This window comes from Lynx canadensis, chromosome D4 (genome assembly GCF_007474595.2).
Source record: "Lynx canadensis isolate LIC74 chromosome D4, mLynCan4.pri.v2, whole genome shotgun sequence".
NCBI classification, from domain to species: domain Eukaryota; kingdom Metazoa; phylum Chordata; class Mammalia; order Carnivora; family Felidae; genus Lynx; species Lynx canadensis.
This window is the reverse complement of record NC_044315.2, coordinates 43,807,329-43,823,861: the sequence shown is the minus strand read 5'-3', so window position 1 is coordinate 43,823,861 and position 16,533 is coordinate 43,807,329. Positions and strand designations below refer to the sequence as shown.

The following is a 16,533-nucleotide window of genomic DNA, read 5'->3' as shown; positions in this document are numbered from 1 at the left end:
GGTGGGGGGTGGGGATATAAATGGGAGAGAATATAAAAAGAATCAACTTACACATATAACATGTTTGTATCCAAGTCAATGCAAACAACATCTTGTGGTGGGTCATGAAGATCAAAATACCTGGAGTCAACTCCAACTATAAATGGTAAAGGTGCACTAAGCACTGCCGCCAGTGACAGAGGACAAAGGGGAATGTACGGGCACTGCCACTGAAATGGAAAGATCATCTGGGGAAAAAAGCGTTAAAAAATTAACCAAATTTGAAATTTGCAACAAAAGGTATGTAATTAACTAATATTACTGAAAGTGACCATTAAAAGCAGTACAGTCTAGTTTCTTTTATCTTACACTTCATTCCAAAAACCAAATGACTATAAAATATTACTAAGCATTACCATGAACCAATGTGATTAAATCCTCACACATGACAATTATCACAAGCACAATAAAAATGCTAACAGCTCTTTGCATGTTAATTCTTCTGATGCCATACAAAACCCACATCCAACATTTTTTTGGAAAAAGTCAAAACAGAGAGAGAAAACTGTCCCCAAAACTTATAAAACAAACTCATGATCTTTAACTCTTATGCATTTCATCCATCAACTAATTTTCAAAATAACCTTTGACTAAAATCCAACTAAAAGCTCCAAGGACTGAAAAAAATTAAATTGATTCTCTTGAAAATGGCAATAGTCAGCTGAAAATTTCAACAAAAAAATTTCCTACTCAAATAAACACAAAATGATTCAACTTTCATGAAGCTTGGCATCTTAAAAAAATACCAGTCAATATAAAACATATCTTAAGAATCTATCAGCTTTTTACAAAGCTATACTTTAATTGTATCATATGTGCTTTAAAAAAAAAGTTTCGATAAGTTAAAAAAAAGATTAAAATTTTAATTACCAGCTAATATGAAAATTCTAATCACTGATGATAAAATTTTTCCTCTGCTATAAAAATCCTTGCTATATACCTTATCCACTTATCACTCACTCCAAAGAAATGCCTATAGCATTTATTACATCTGCCAGTTATTCCACATAGTTACTTAGAATTAGGATTTTATCTTCAACCATTTATTTACTTATCAAATATTCCAGCACTTAGTTTGAGCCAAGCACTGTTCTCGATGGGGCTAGAACAGTGAGTAAAACAAAGAGTGCTGCCCTCGTGAGGTTTATGGTGTAGAAAAAAAGTCAGCAAACTTTTTCTGTACAAGAAAGAAAGGAAATATTTTAGGCCTTGTGAGCCATATGGGCTCTCATAAATACTTAACTTTGTCTCCATGCATGAAAGCAGCCATGGGCATTGTGTAAATAAATGGCCTATGTTCCAGTAAAACTTTATTTACAAAGACAGGTTGCAAACAGGATTTGACCAGTGGGCCATAGTTTGCCACCACTTGGTCTAGCAGAAAGAGACAGAAAATCAACAGAGGACAAAATAAAAAAGTATATATATCCCATATCAGGAAGTGCTAAGTGCTATGGAAAAAGAAAAAGTAAAGCCAACTTAAGGGCATTAGAGTTCATAATAGGAAAGAGGAGAGTAGGTTATATCATTAAATAGGTCAAACAAGTTAGACCTTATTAAGAAAATGACAACTGAGCCTAAACCTGAAGAAGGTATGGGAGTCAGCCAATGGGACATCTAGGAGAAGGGGACTTTCAAGAGAAGGAACAGCTAGAGCAAAGGCCTTAAGTTATGGGCCTGCCTAACATGCTTCAGGAGTAGCTACTTGCTCAAGCAGAGTAAGCAAGGGGGCAGAGTAGCAGGAAATGAGATCAGAGAGCAGCCAGAGAGAGCCACTCCCACAGGACCTTGCAAGGACTTCAGACACATTCAGTAAAAACATGTTCTATTCAACATATGTTACACCTGCAACTATGTAAAAAATTTTTAGGGATGCCTTGGTGGCTCAGTCGGTTAAGCGTCCGACTTTGGATCAGGTCATGATTTCGTGGTCCGTGGGTTCGAGCCCCGCGTCGAGCTCTGTGCTGACAGCTCAGAGCCTGGAGCCTATGTCAGATTCTGTGTCTCCTTCTTTCTCTGACCCTCCCCTGTTCATGCTCTCTGTCTCAAAAATAAACATTAAAAAAAAATTAAAAAAAAAATTTTTACAACAAAACTATCTAACAGCAAATGTGACACCCTTGTATTCACCTTTGACCTTTTACAGCTAAATCATAAATAGGGGCATTTTTATAAATGGAGCTCCATTAATTCTTTGATATTCATTCTCCTTTTGAAGAATTTATCCTCTCATCACTCCTTTCCATTTTCTCTTTAATGGTTTTGCATGCATTTCAGGCAGTTCTCCAACATCACTTACACAAATTTCATGCAATCTTGCATTTTGCATTAGAATTCCAATTTCACATTACAATTTTTCCACCTGTTCTTGCACTATATTGCTGAAATCAATCAAGAGACTGGGCCACAAAGATTCTGACAAAGGAACGTAAATAAACACTAATGTTTTATGAGAAGCAGTGGGAACTTCATAAAACTGGTCAGTTTATTAACAAATATTTTCATGTTATAATGGCTTTTGCTTTCATATGCAACTGTGGAGGTTTGGAAAATTAATAGGCAATGAGGATATATGCCCCCTATAAACTATCTCACATGGTTACTATGTTTTTCAGTCCTAGTAGCATTTCTCTGACCAGATTAAGGTCTCAGAGACATACCTCATTTGCTGATTTAACAGGTGTTTATTGGATGCTTATTCCTTGTTATTTAGCTGTGGTAAGTGCTGAGGACACAAGGATAATAAAGAGACTAGGTATTTATTCCATGAGAGTTACATTCTTAAAATGGAAGACAGGACAGTCAACTATTTTAAATTAAATATGTAATGGAAAATAAATTTGGAGAAATGGAACACCCAAAATTCTACACTATGATCTATAAAGCCTATATGATCAGACCTTTAATTGTAATGGGAAGCCATCAAAACACAGAGGACTCAATTTAATTTTATTTATGTTTTACCTAATAGCTAAGCATTAGTACATTATCCTATTTCACAATCACTTAGAATTTCCTATGTTATTGGCTCACAGTGATTAAAAGTTAAAACTGAGAGTAATTAAATGTGCAATTCATTTGCATAATTTTGGGGCAGATGAAATTGACCACAGCCTCTCATTTAATACAATAAGCTTCATTCACAAGTTTACTATTCTATAATCATATAGATTCTCTGAACCACTCAAATATATGAAAAATCAGAAATTAAAATTTTGTCTCAAACAGAAATCACTTTCTTTCTTTATACTCACTATTTCTCTTTGCCGCTCTATTGTATTTATGTTAAACTTTTACTGGTAATTTCAAAGTTGCTTTCATTGAAGGAAATTTCCCTTTAGAGTAAAAATGTCCCACCAGTAATCCTGTACTATAAGGAAAATTCTATACTTACAGCTACAACAGCTTCAGCTACTCCAGTCAACACAGCTGGCCTAAGAGAATGTAGCAGAATCTTACTCTCAAGTAAAACAAAGAGCAGCAGTGTTGCACAATTCTCAGGACCCAGATTCATTAACAAGGTGCTAAAGTTGGCTCCACTAGGAGAAAAGAAAAAAAGATGATGAACTATTTTGCTAAAATATGTTAAGATTTGCTTATAAACTATTTCCTAAATATTAACAGACTGAGTGTCTAATGTTAATTTCAAGTCCTGATGTAGTTATCACTGAGAAGTAGCAAATTTATTGAGCTAGTCTAACAATGTTTCAGTCTCAACCTTTAGTAATGAGAGGAGAGTTTATCAGGGAAGATTTTCCCAAAGAACTACCATTTGGAGGTGGGGTTGGGGAGAAGCCAACACATGCAAAGGCAATGAGGCAAGAAAAAGCTACCGTGTCTGCAAAATTGAAATACACCTATTGTGACTAAAGCATAGTAGGGAAGGGTCAAAAGATTATGTCAAAATAGAAATGACACAAATTATATTTACATTCTCAAAAGAACACCTGGCTGCAGTGTGGATAAAGAAATGAAGGAAGAACAGAAGGATACCAGTTAAAAGGTTAATAATGAAGTTGTCCAGGTGAGAGATCATGCTATCCTGGACTTTTGATGCAGATAAACAGAACATAAGAGATTTGAGACATTTGGGGAGGATAAAATCAGTTCACTTTGAATATTTAGCTACAAACTGGATAGAGGGGATGGGGAAGAGGGAGGTATTCCCCACACCCAATCTTGCAACTCTCTTAAATATTCCATTTTTAAAATGGTGAATGGCCCACCATCCACCCAGCTATCAAAGAGAAATATGAAGGCTATACTAATGTAAAAGATAACACTTAACTTTATTAAAATATTTTCAAGCATTCTGCTCCAAGTGAATGATATATCATTTTAGATACCATTAATAATTACCTTAATGGTAAAGGTGTAGAAACTGGCTGTGATAATATTAATGCATCATGGACTGAAAGCTTAAAAAAAAAAAAAAAAAAGATGAATTAATCAAGCCAATCTTGAAACCTAAATATTTACATCAGGTAAAACAGAAAATAGTTTAATAGGCAGACTGACATAGTTTTGGAAATGTAGTAAGCTATTAAACAATAGCTGTATTTACTCAGAGGTATTATTTTAGGTCTTTTAAATTAAATGGTTAATTCAACTGAATTTGGATTCAGTTAATTATTTATAATAGTTATCTTTAAATTATGGAATAATTGCTTTTTAAAAGCTTGAAGTTTATTTACTCTACAGACTGGTAAGCATTTGGCTTGATTACTATATATTAATACTTTCTGAACTGAAGTATATACTTGCTGAACTGAAGTACATTCAAGATCAACAATATTTGACTTAATGCCACCATATCACACATAAAGTTGATAACATCTTAGAAAAAATTTTACAATAGCTTGCCTCTACGTATCAATGATACTCAAAGTGTCAGTCTGCAAACTGTTGTTGGCCCAGGAAAAGATAGTATATAAATGGAGAGCAAGCCATTTAGAAGCTTTTATGGCAATAAGACGCTGCTCCCACATCCAAGTACGTGATCAGAGGACTCATGTCTCTGGACAGGGTACAGACATGTTCATGTCTACACTGGTCTCACATGGTAAGGTGCAAATGGAACAAGCTGTATACTTATATAGGTCTGCCACTGATTGGAAATAAAAAGAAACTGGTCATTTAACATAGAAAATGTGAAGACCACTACAGACTATTTCACTTTTTCCCTCCAACCACAAATCACTTTAATTAATATTTATTAGTTGCTCTATTTTAATTACATTATTAAAATCAGCTACATAAATGGCATGCACAGGCCAATGGTGATGTCATGAATCAAAGATTATAATTATGCCAATTGTGTGCACCCAGATAAAATATAAAATACAGGAGATTCCAGGCCTTTATGAACACATGTTGCTCTGCCTCAAACTCAAGGGGCCACAGAATTGACTCTGCAATGACGAGAATGAACATAATGCAGATCTTCCTCCAATGGACTTGTTCTGATTACCTGTACAAGGATTCTTGGTCTTTGTGCTGAAGGAAAAGGGATGTTTTGCATGAAGTGTGAAATATGCCTGAAAAAAAAAGGTGAAATACAGATCATAATTACTTTTCTAAAATGCTTAGATTTTAACAAATTCTAAGTATATTAAATATATTATTAGATATATCATCCTAGATCTGACAAAGCCACTGACCTAAAACTTATGCTAAATAAATATCCTTAGCGCAAATAAATGTACTCATCCCACTAAACTTCTGAAATGTACAATGTATTTCCTGATTAAAAGTCCATATTAATATACCTTAATATTGCAAGGAAAATAAGAGTAACACAAATATACTTTTCATGAAAGAAGCTTATTTTTATTGTTCTGATACCAGTGCCAGTACGGTGAGCAATTGTGATACAATTTAATCCTAATAAGTAATTAATATTAATTAAATAGTAATTTAATCAATATAGTTCTTTTACTATAACTCTGAGCAAACCACTTGCCTCTCTATTTCTCCACCTACAAATAATGCTTAAGTTTCTTCAAAGCTTTGAGCTCTTAGGAGCCACTAACATGCAACTGAGAAAAAAATATTGATCACATACCCTGATTTTATTTCCTCAAACTATTCATAGAACCTCAATTTTTCAAAAGGATGCTAACTTGTCCCTAACATTAAGTTTTATTTCAAACAATTTTAAGTTAATCTGAAAGCTAAAAGTTAAACCTAGAACTATGAACTATTAGTTTGGCATTCCAACAGTACAGCATAAAAGCTGAACCCATATTTCTACACCAAATTGTGGTAAGTTTAAGCACAGTACTTTACTACTTTCTTAAGATGCTTTTTGAGCAGCATTATTTTAAAACCTATAGAGAACTGCCCTGCCCTTCTACTACCTAGTATCCTTCGCTGATATTCTTTCTGCTGTAATGTGAAATTTCTGAAATTGTATGAAAAATCCATGTTTATGCACACTATAATACATTTCCACCAAGCTCTGAACATGCCCAGGTTTGTTAGGAGGATAAATAAAGCATTTACTACAATCAACAAAAGCCGTGTGCCACTAGAAGTCTGAAAAGATGTTGTTTTTTTTTAAATAATCTCTACACTCAGTGTGGGTCTTGAACCCGTGACCCCCAGATCAAGAGTAGGATGCTCTACCAACTGAGCCAGTCAGGCGCCCCAAGATGTGGTTTTTAAAAGGCAGTGGCTCCACATATATTCTTCTTGCTTACAACAGATTTCCATGACAAAGGGAATTACAAATCAAGTGGAAAATAAGGACAGTGTCTCAATACTAAAACCCAAACCTCACTTCTGGCATCAATTAACTCACCCTTCTTAATTTCTTAATTTCTATATCAGTTTTGAGATGCTTTATAGTTAGAACCTGGAATGCCATTTATATGGTTTGGGTGTGTGTGTGTGTGTGTGTGTGTGTGTGTGTGTGTGTCAATAGTTATTTTTCTCTTCGTTATTAGAGAATAAATAGGAAGAACACAGACAATACACTGTATAATGAGTTCCTCCTCAGCTGAATCTTCAAAAGATTATTATTTGATCATTCTAACTACCACTCCTCAGTTTTAAAATCAATGACTCAGGTGTAGAAGGGAACAAGTAAAAAGTAAGGTGACTGTGACTCTTCTTCCCTTTCAACTTTTTTGCTTAAGTCAGGTAAACAATGAAATGTACACATATACAACCAGCTTTTCTACCAGACATCTTTCTAATCATCATACATACTTTTCAATGGGAAGAGGATGTGGTCCAGACACAGAAAGTTTGTAGATAAACATGAGAAATTTTCTAAAAGCTTCAAAAAAAGGCCAGTGTGAGAGTAAACAAATGCATTTGTTTGAATTGATGGATTTGGAGACTACTTTTCTCTCCACGGGGGTCAAGAGGCCCAGCTGCATAAGCTGTTTCTCTGTCAGAAGTTCCCGAGAATAAGGTTCATAAAACTGGATGGCAGCTCCATATACCTACAGAATAAAACAGAATTCCATTACAAGATTTGAGTTTGCTTTTAAAAATTTCTCTTTATCTCTCAATACAAAAGAAACACTAGTTTAGAGGGCATATGACAAATGATAAGAAAAATCTCAAATACTGCTGATGGGAATATAAAATGGCACAGCTGCTGTGGAAAACAGTTTGGTGACTTCTCCAAAATTTAAAAACGAATTACCATATAATCCAGCAATTCAATTAGTAAGAATATACCCAAAAGAATCGAAAGCCGGGACTCAAACAGATACTTGCACACCAATGTTCATAGCAGCATTATTCACAATAGCCAAATGGTGAAAACAACCCACTGTCCACCAACAGATGAATGGATAAAACATGGTATATACACGTGATGGAATGTTATTCATCCTTAAAAAGGAATGAAATTCTGATACTGCAACATGGATGAACCTCAGAAATATTATACTAAGTGAAATAAGCCAGACACAAAAGGACAAATATTATATGATTCCATTTATATGAGCTACCTAAACCAGGCAAATTCATAGAAATTAGAGTAGAGATTACCAGGAATCAGGGGTAAAGGTGGAGGAAGCTGCTGTTTAAGGTAATGAAAAAGTTCTGGAAACAGTGATACTTTTCTTTTATAAATCTTATAACTATTTATTCACTATATGTATAAATAGTCATGTATATGTGTATGTATATGTGTATACATATATGTATATATATGCATGCACACACACACATATATATATACATATACAGACACACACACACATATATATACACGTACATCACTACACATACAGTGTGTGTGTACTGCATTAACCCTTATCTTTACAAATACAACACTCCCAGATACAATTATTTCAATGATCTCAGAGATTTTTTTTTTAGGTTTATTTATTTATTTATTTAGAGAGAAAACAAAATGGGGTAGGGGCAGAGAGAGAGGGAAAGAGAATTCCAAGAATTCTGACACAGAGCAGAGCCTGATGCAGGGCTGGAATCCATGAACTGTGAAATCGTGACCTCAGCCCAAATCAACAGTCAGATGCTTAACCAACTGAGCCACCCAGGAGCCCCAATGATCTCAGATTTTTTTTTTTTTTTTTACAAACAATATGACAAAGGCTTCTTAATGAGGCCTTGTTGTTTTCTACCAATCACAGTAAATTTATTTTTTTTAACATTTATTTATTATTATTTTTTAACGTTTCTTGAGACAGAGAGAGACAGAGCACGATCAGGGCAGGGTCAGAGGGAGAAGGAGACACAAAATCTAAAGCAGACTTCAGGATCCGAGCTGTCAGCACAAAGCCCGACACGGGGCTCAAACTCACAAACCGTGAGATCATGACCTGAGCTGAAGTTGGACACTTAATCCACAACGCCACCCAGGTGCCCTCAATCAAAGTAAATTTAATGACTCTTACGCATTTGAAGATCTTAAAATCTTCATTTGTATATATTGCTTTCAATGAGATAAACTGTAAATAATTATTAGCTAAAGACTTACCTTAGTTGTAAGCAACCCAGTTAATATAGTATTGGCATTCATTCAGTGCATATTTTACTTACATTCCAGACACTATGCTGGATACTTAAACTTCATTATTAATGCAGTGGTTTTAAACTTACAGCCTACAGATGTGTCCTGTTTGAGCCACAAGAGTCAGCTTTGGTTAGTTATACTTTTCAATAAACTATTTTATCAGATTTCCTGAGAGTTTTTAATGTTTACATTTCTACTATATTCATAGTTTTACTTTTTATTTCCTAATATTGTTTCTTGCCATCTTTTTATTTTAAATTATCATTTATGTCATTATTACTGTTTTATACATGTTTTGAATTATTGGTTATTAAAAATAAAGCATATGCATGTGTTTTGGAAATTATATACACTCACTTCCCTTGGGATATGCTCAGGAGTGTAACTGCTGAGCCACAGAGTTTTCTCTTCCGTGCTGATAATGCAGAAGTTCTTTATATACTCTGGGTATGAGACCGTTGTTGAATATATATATATACACTGCATTATTTTCTCCCAGTCTGTGGCTGCATTTTCACCTTCTTAATGCTGTCTTTTTATGAAGAATTTTTTCTATTCCAGTGAGGTCCAATTATTCATCTTTTATGACTAGTACCTTTTTTTAGTATAACATACAATGTTATATTAGTTTCAGGTGTACAATGAAGTGATTCAGCAATTCCATATATTACTCAGTTGCTCATCAAGATAAGTGAACTCTTAATTTCCTTTACCTATTTCACCTATACTCCCATCCACCTCCACTCTGATAACCATCTGCTTGTTCTCTACAGATAAGAGTCTAGTTTTTTGGCTTGTCTCTTTTTTCCCCCTTTGTTCACTTGTTTTGTTTTTTAAATTCCACATTATGAGTGAAATTATATGGTATTTGTTCTTTCTCTGACATATTTCGCTTAGCATTATACTCTAGATCCATCATGATCTAGATGCATCATGTTGTTGCAAATGGCAGGATTTCATTCTTTTTCTGGCTGGACAACATTGCACTGTGTGTGTGTGTATGTGTGTGTGTACACACACATACACACACACACACACACATACCACTTCTTTATCCACTCATCTATCAAAGGACACTTGGGACTGCTTCAATAATTTAGCTGCTTAAATACTGCTGCAGTGAACACAGGGGTGCATACATCCCTTTGAATTAGTGTTTTCGTACTCCTTAGGCAAAAACTCAGTAATGGGATTACTGGATTATAAGGTAATTCTATTTTTAATTTTCCAAGGAACCTCCATACTGTTTTCTACAGTGGCTGTACAGTGTACATTCCCACCAACAGTGCAAGAGAGGTCCTTTATCTCCACATCCTCACCAACACTTGTTGTTTCTTGTGTTTGATTTTAGCCATTCTGACAGATGTGAGATGAAATCCTGTGGTTCTGATTTGCATCTCTCTGATGAGTGATACTGAGCATCTTTTCATGTCCCTATTGGCCATCTGTATGTCTTCAGAGATATGTCTGTTCATGTCTTCTGCCTATTTTTAAATTGGATTATTTGTGGGGGGTTTTTTTGTTATTTTTTGTTTGTTTTGTTTTTTTGCTGTTGAGTTGTGTAAGTTCTTTATATATTTTGGATACTAACCCTTTAACAGATGTCATTTGCAAATATCTTCTCTCATTCAGTATGTTGTCTATCAGTTTTGTTGGTTGTTTCCTTTGAAACAATAAAAAACAAAAAGTTTTTATTCGGATGTAGTCCCAGTAGCTTATTTTTACTTTTGTTTCTCTTGTCTCAGGAGACCTATCTAGAAAGATGTTGCTATGGCCAATGTAAGAGAAACTATGCCTATGCTCTCTTCTAGGATCTTTATGGTTTCAGGTCTCACATTTAGGTCCTTAATCCATTTTGAGTTTATTTTCATGCATGGTTAAGAAAGTGATCTAGTTTCATTCTTTTGCATATACCTACAGTTTTCCCTACACTATTTGCTAAAGGGACTTTTTCCCATTGCATAGTTATGCCTCCTTTGTCAAGGAATTGACCATACAGTCGTGGGTGTATTTCTGAGCTTTCTATGCTGTTCCATTGATCTGTGTGTCTGTTTTTGCATCAGTACCATACTCTTTTGATTACTACAGCTTTGTAGTATAACATGAAATCTGGAACTGTGATTATCTCCAACTTTATTTTTCTATTTCAAGATTGCTTTGGCTATTTAGGGTCTTTAATGGTTCCATACAAATGTGAGGCCTGTTTGTTCTAGTTCTGTGAAAAATTCTGTTGGTATATTGATAGGAATTGCATTAAACCTGTAGATTGTTTGGGGTAGTATGGACATTTTAACAAGATTTGTTCTGGGGCGCCTGGGTGGCTCCAGTCCGTTAAAGCATCCGACTCTTGATATCAGCTCAAGTCATGATCTCAGTTTGGGGGATCAAACCCTGTGTCAGCACAGAGTCTGCCTGGGATTCTCTCTCTCTCTCTGCACATGTATGTGTACATACTCTCTCTCTCAAAATAAATACATAAATATTAAGAAAAAACAGTATTTGTTCTTCCAATCCAAGAGCATGGAATGTCTTTCCATTTCTTTGTGTCGCCTTCAATTTCTTTCATCAATGTTTATAGTTTTCAGAGTACGGGTCTTTCACCCCTTGGTTATGCTTATTCCTAAGTATTTTATTATTTTTGGTGCATTTGTAAACGGGATTTTCTTAATTTTTCTTTTTGCTGCTTCATTATTAGTGTATAGAAATACAACAGATTTCTGCACATTTTGTATCTTTCAACTTTACTGAATTCCATTATCAGTTCTAGTAGTGTTTTGGTGAAATCTCCATTTTATATATATAGTGTCATGCCATCTGAAAATAGTAAAAGCTTTACTTCTTCCTTGCTGATGTGGATGCCTTTTATTTCTTTTTTGTTGTGTGATTGCTGCAGCTAGGATCTGCAAACACTATGCTGAATAAGCTGTGAGAGTGGACATCCTCGTCCACTGACCTTGGCAGAAAAGCTCTGTTTTTCCCTGTGGGTTTTTCATACAGGGCCTTCATTATGGTGACGTATGCTCCTTCTAAACCTACTTTGTTGAGGGTTTTTATCACAAATGGATGTTGTACTTTGCGCCTACTGAAATGATCATGTGGTTTTTAACCTTCCTCTTACTAATGTAATATATCACGTTGATTGATTTGCAAATATTGAACCACCCTTGCATCTCTGGAATAAATCCTACCTGATTGGGGTGAGTAATTTTTTTAATGTATTGTGGGATTTGGTTTGCTAATATTTTATTGAGAATTTTTACATGTATGTTCATCGGAGATACTGGCCTACATATTTTTTTGGTAGTATCTTTATCTGGTTTTGGTACCAAAGTAATACTGGCCTTACAGAATGAATTTGGAAGTTTTCCTTCTTCTTCCTCTTCTATTTTTGGGAAAAGTTTGAGAAGAATAGATACTAACTCTCTTTAAATGTTTAGTAGAATGTGCCTGTGAAACCATCTGGTCCTGGACTTTTGTTTGTTAAGAGTTTTCTGATTACTGATTCAATTCAATTGAATTGCTTGTAATCAGTTGGTTCAAATTTTCTGTTTCTTCCCGATTCCATTTCTGGAGGTTATATGTTTGTAGGAGTTTATTCACTTCTTTTGGTTGACAAGTTTGTTGGCATATAATTTTTTGTAATATTCTCTTATAATTCTTTGTATTTCTGTGGTGTTGGTTGTTATTTCTCCTTTTTCATTTCTGATTTTGCTGGAGTCCTCTTTTTTCTTCTTTTTTTAATGAATCTGGCTAGAAATTTACAATTTTGTTGATCTTTTCAAAGGACCAGCTCCTGGTTTCGTTGATCTGTTCTACTGTTTTTTTAGTTTCTGTATCATTTATTTCTGTTCTAATCTTTTTTGTTTTTAATTTTTTTAATGTTTATTTATTTTTGAGACAGAGAGAGACAGAGTGCGAGTGGGGGAGGGGCAGAGTGAGAGGGAAACACAGAATCTGAAACAGGCTCCAGGCTCTGAGCTGTCAGCACAGAGCCCAACGTGGGGCTCAAACCCACGAACCATGAGATCATGACCTGAGTTGAAGTCAGACGCTTAACCGACAGAGCCACCCAGGCGCCCCAATTTCTGTTCTAATCCTATTATCTAATCTAATCTTCTGCTGGTTTGGGGTTTTTTGTTTGTTCTTTTTCTAACTCCTTTAGGTGTAAGGTTAGGTTGTTTGAGATTCTTCTTGCTTCTTGAGGAAGATCTGTATTGATATTAAACTTCCCTCTTAGAACCTCTTTTGCTGCATCCCAAAGATTTTGGACTGTTGTGCTTTCATTTTCATTTGTTTCTGTGTACTTTTTTATTTCTTTGATTCTTTGGTTGACCCATTCATTGTTTAGTGGTACCATGTTATTTGAGCTGCATGTATTTGTGCTCTTTCCAGTTTTTTTCTGATGGCTAATTTCTAGTTTGATTATGTTGTAGTCCAAAGGGATGCATGGTATGACTTTGATCTTTTTGAATTTGTTGAGACTTGTTTTGTGGCCTAATATGTGATCTTTTCCAGAGAATGTTCCATGCGTACCTGAAAAGAATGTGTATTCTGCTCTTTTAGGATAGAATGTTCTGCATATATCTGTTAAATCCATCTGGTCCAATGTTTCATTCAAAGCCACTGTGTCCTTACTGATTTTGTTTCAATGATCTGTCCATTGTTGTAAGTAGGGTGTTAATGTACCCTACTATCATAGTGTTACTATTTATTAGTGCCTTTATGTTTATTACCTGTTTCATGTATTTGGGTGCTCCCATACTGGATGCATAAATATTTACAATTGTTATATCTTCTTGTTGGATTGTCCCCTTTATTATTATATAGTGCCCTTCTTTGTCTCTTGTTACAGTCTTTTTGTTTTAAAGTCTATTTAATTTGACATAAGTATTGCTACACCTGCTTTCTTCTGACATCTATTTGCATGATAAATGCTTCTCCACTCCTTCACTTTCCATCTGCAGGTGTCTTTAGGCCTGAAATGACTCTCTTCTTGGCAGCATACAAATTGGTCTTCTTTTTTTATTCATTCTGTTACCCTATGTCTTTTGAGTGGAGCATTTAGTCCACTTACATTCAAAGTAATTATTGTCAGGTATATATTTATTGTCATTTTGTGACTTGCTTTGTGGATGTTTTTGTAGTTCTCTCTATTCCTTTTTACCCTTACTCTCTTCTCTCACAGTTTTCTTTCTTTGGCAATACAGATGGATTCCTTTCTCTTTATGTTTTGCATATCTATTACTGGTTTACAATTTGTGGTTACGATTAAGTTTAATATAACAGCTTCTGCATATAGCAGTCTATATTAAGTGGATGGTCGCTGAAGTTTGATCCTATTCCTTACTCCTCTCCTCATCACATTTTAGGAATATGGTGTCATACCTTACACCCTTTTATTTTATGAGTCCCTTGACTGATTTTTACAGATATACTTATTTTTACTGCTTTTGTGCTTCCTACTTTTCTTACTTTTACTTATGGCCTTTCCTTTCTGCTCAGAGTCCCATTTAACATTTCTTGTAGGGTTGGTTTAATGGTCTTTAACTCCTTTAACTTTTGTTTGTCTGGGAAACTCTTTATCTATCCTATTCTGAATGAGAGACTTGCTAGTAAAGTATTCTTGGCTGCAGATTTTTCCCATTCGGCGCTTTGAATGTATCGTGCCACTCCTTTCTGACCTGCAAATTTTCTGCTGAAAAATCCATTGAGAACCTATAGGGTTTCCCTTGCACATAACTGTCTTCTCTTGCTGCTTTTAAATTCTTTATCACTACTTCTTGCCACTTTACTATGTGTCTTAATGTGGACATCCTTGGGTTAAGTCGGGGTTTCTCTGTGCCTCCTAGATCTGGATTTCTGTTTCCTTCCCCAGATTCAGGAAGTTTTCAGCTATTATTTCTTCAAATAAATTTTCTACCCCCTTCTCTCTCTTCTTCTGGTATCACCATAATAGGAATGTTATTATGCTTTTAGAGTCACTGAGGAGTTCCATAAGTCTATTTTCATTTTGCAAAATTTTTTTCTCTCACCTACTCAGCTTGATTACTTTCCATTACTCTATCCTCCAGGTCACGATTTCATTCCTCTGCTTCCACTAGACTGCTATTTATTCCACCTCGTATATTTTTAATTTCAATTTTTGTGTTCTTCATCTCTGAACTGTTCTTTTTTAACAGTCTCACTGATGTTAGCCACTCTTTTCTCACAGCTAGGGAGTATCTTTGTGATCATTACTTTAAATTCTCTATCAGGCCGGGGCACCTGGGTGGCTCAGTCGGTTAAGCGTCCGACTTTGGCTCAGGTCATGATCTCACGGTTTGTGAGTTCGAGCCCCGCGTTGGGCTCTGTGCTGACAGCTCAGAGCCTGGAGCCTGTTTCAGATTCTGTGTCTCCCTCTCCCTCTGCCCCTCCCCTGCTCACTCTCTGACTCTGTCTTTCAATAATAAATAAACGTTAAAAAAAAATTTTTTTTTAAATCTTTAAATTCTCTATCAGACCTATTACTTATCTCAGTTTCACTTAGGCCTCTTGCTGTGGTTTTGTCCTGTTCTTTCATTTCATTTGGAACATATTCCTGTTTCCTCATTTTGTCTAATTCTGTGTCTATTTGTGTGAGGAAACTCACTTAAGTCTCCTGCTCTTGAAAGTAGGGGGTGGACCACGCAGTTTTAACAAGGTGCGCACTGGTCCTCTTCCAGAGGGGACATGCCTCCACCACCGTAGACCAGCCCTGGTGATCTGCAAAGCACATGTTCGGCGGGAGGGTGGTGCACACAGTGCCCGTAAGTTTTGCAACAGCCCTCTTCCACAGGGGACGTGTAGGCACTGCCAAGACCAGGGCCAGCTGGGGCTGATCTGCAAAGGCAGGGTGCTCAGTTCTAACAAAGTATGTGCATCCTCCATAGGATGTAACCAGCCATTGCCACCAGGACCGAAGCTCCACAAAATGCAGTGTCAGGAGACTTGGAGTTGGCAAGGCCTGTGTTCTAGGGTAAGGGACATATGGCACCAGGGCTGAGGCAGGCCTGCCTGGGAAGGCAGAATGCAGTATAAGCAACTTCGATAGTGAATAGTTCCCATAGGTGGCTGTGCAGTTTATGCTCGGAGGTGGGGAGGGAAATGGCACCAGTCAGCAACTTTGTTCCTGGAGAAGTCCCTCAGGGAACCCTATCCCTCCAGGATACACTCTGACAGGAGTAATTAACTCTCCCTCCCCTACGCCCCAGGCATTTTTCAAACTGCTGCTTCAGTGCAGTATCTCTGCAGGCTGTTTGTCGTGCTGTCCCTCTAAGGGTGGAGACTCAATTTCCAATCACTCTCCCTGCTCTCCTAAAACCCAGCCTGCTGATTTTTAAAGTTCCAGGCTTTAAGTCCCATTGGTTATAAGAAATCTTGAAATTTCTTTCAAGAAATAAGAAACTCATGAAATTCAGCCCCTCTGGTGTTCAAAGCCAAATATTATGGGGCTTCATCTTACCCACACAGGCTCCCAG

The 16,533-nt window shown here is 36.0% G+C and overlaps 1 protein-coding gene across 4 annotated transcripts in view; it reads right to left on the bottom strand.

The window, feature by feature from the left end:
* The window catches only part of DENND4C (DENN domain containing 4C), a 119,541-nt gene that overhangs the window by 55,074 nt on the left and 47,934 nt on the right, over positions 1–16,533 (bottom strand). For all 4 annotated transcript variants that reach the window (XM_030292749.1, XM_030292751.1, XM_030292750.1 and 1 more), the window contains exons 6-10: positions 7,252–7,490; positions 5,510–5,576; positions 4,399–4,457; positions 3,434–3,578; positions 52–227 (exon numbers count right to left, since the gene is read on the bottom strand). In XM_030292749.1, the coding sequence (XP_030148609.1) occupies positions 52–227; positions 3,434–3,578; positions 4,399–4,457; positions 5,510–5,576; positions 7,252–7,490 (686 nt within the window). The remainder of the gene's footprint in view (positions 1–51; positions 228–3,433; positions 3,579–4,398; positions 4,458–5,509; positions 5,577–7,251; positions 7,491–16,533) is intronic.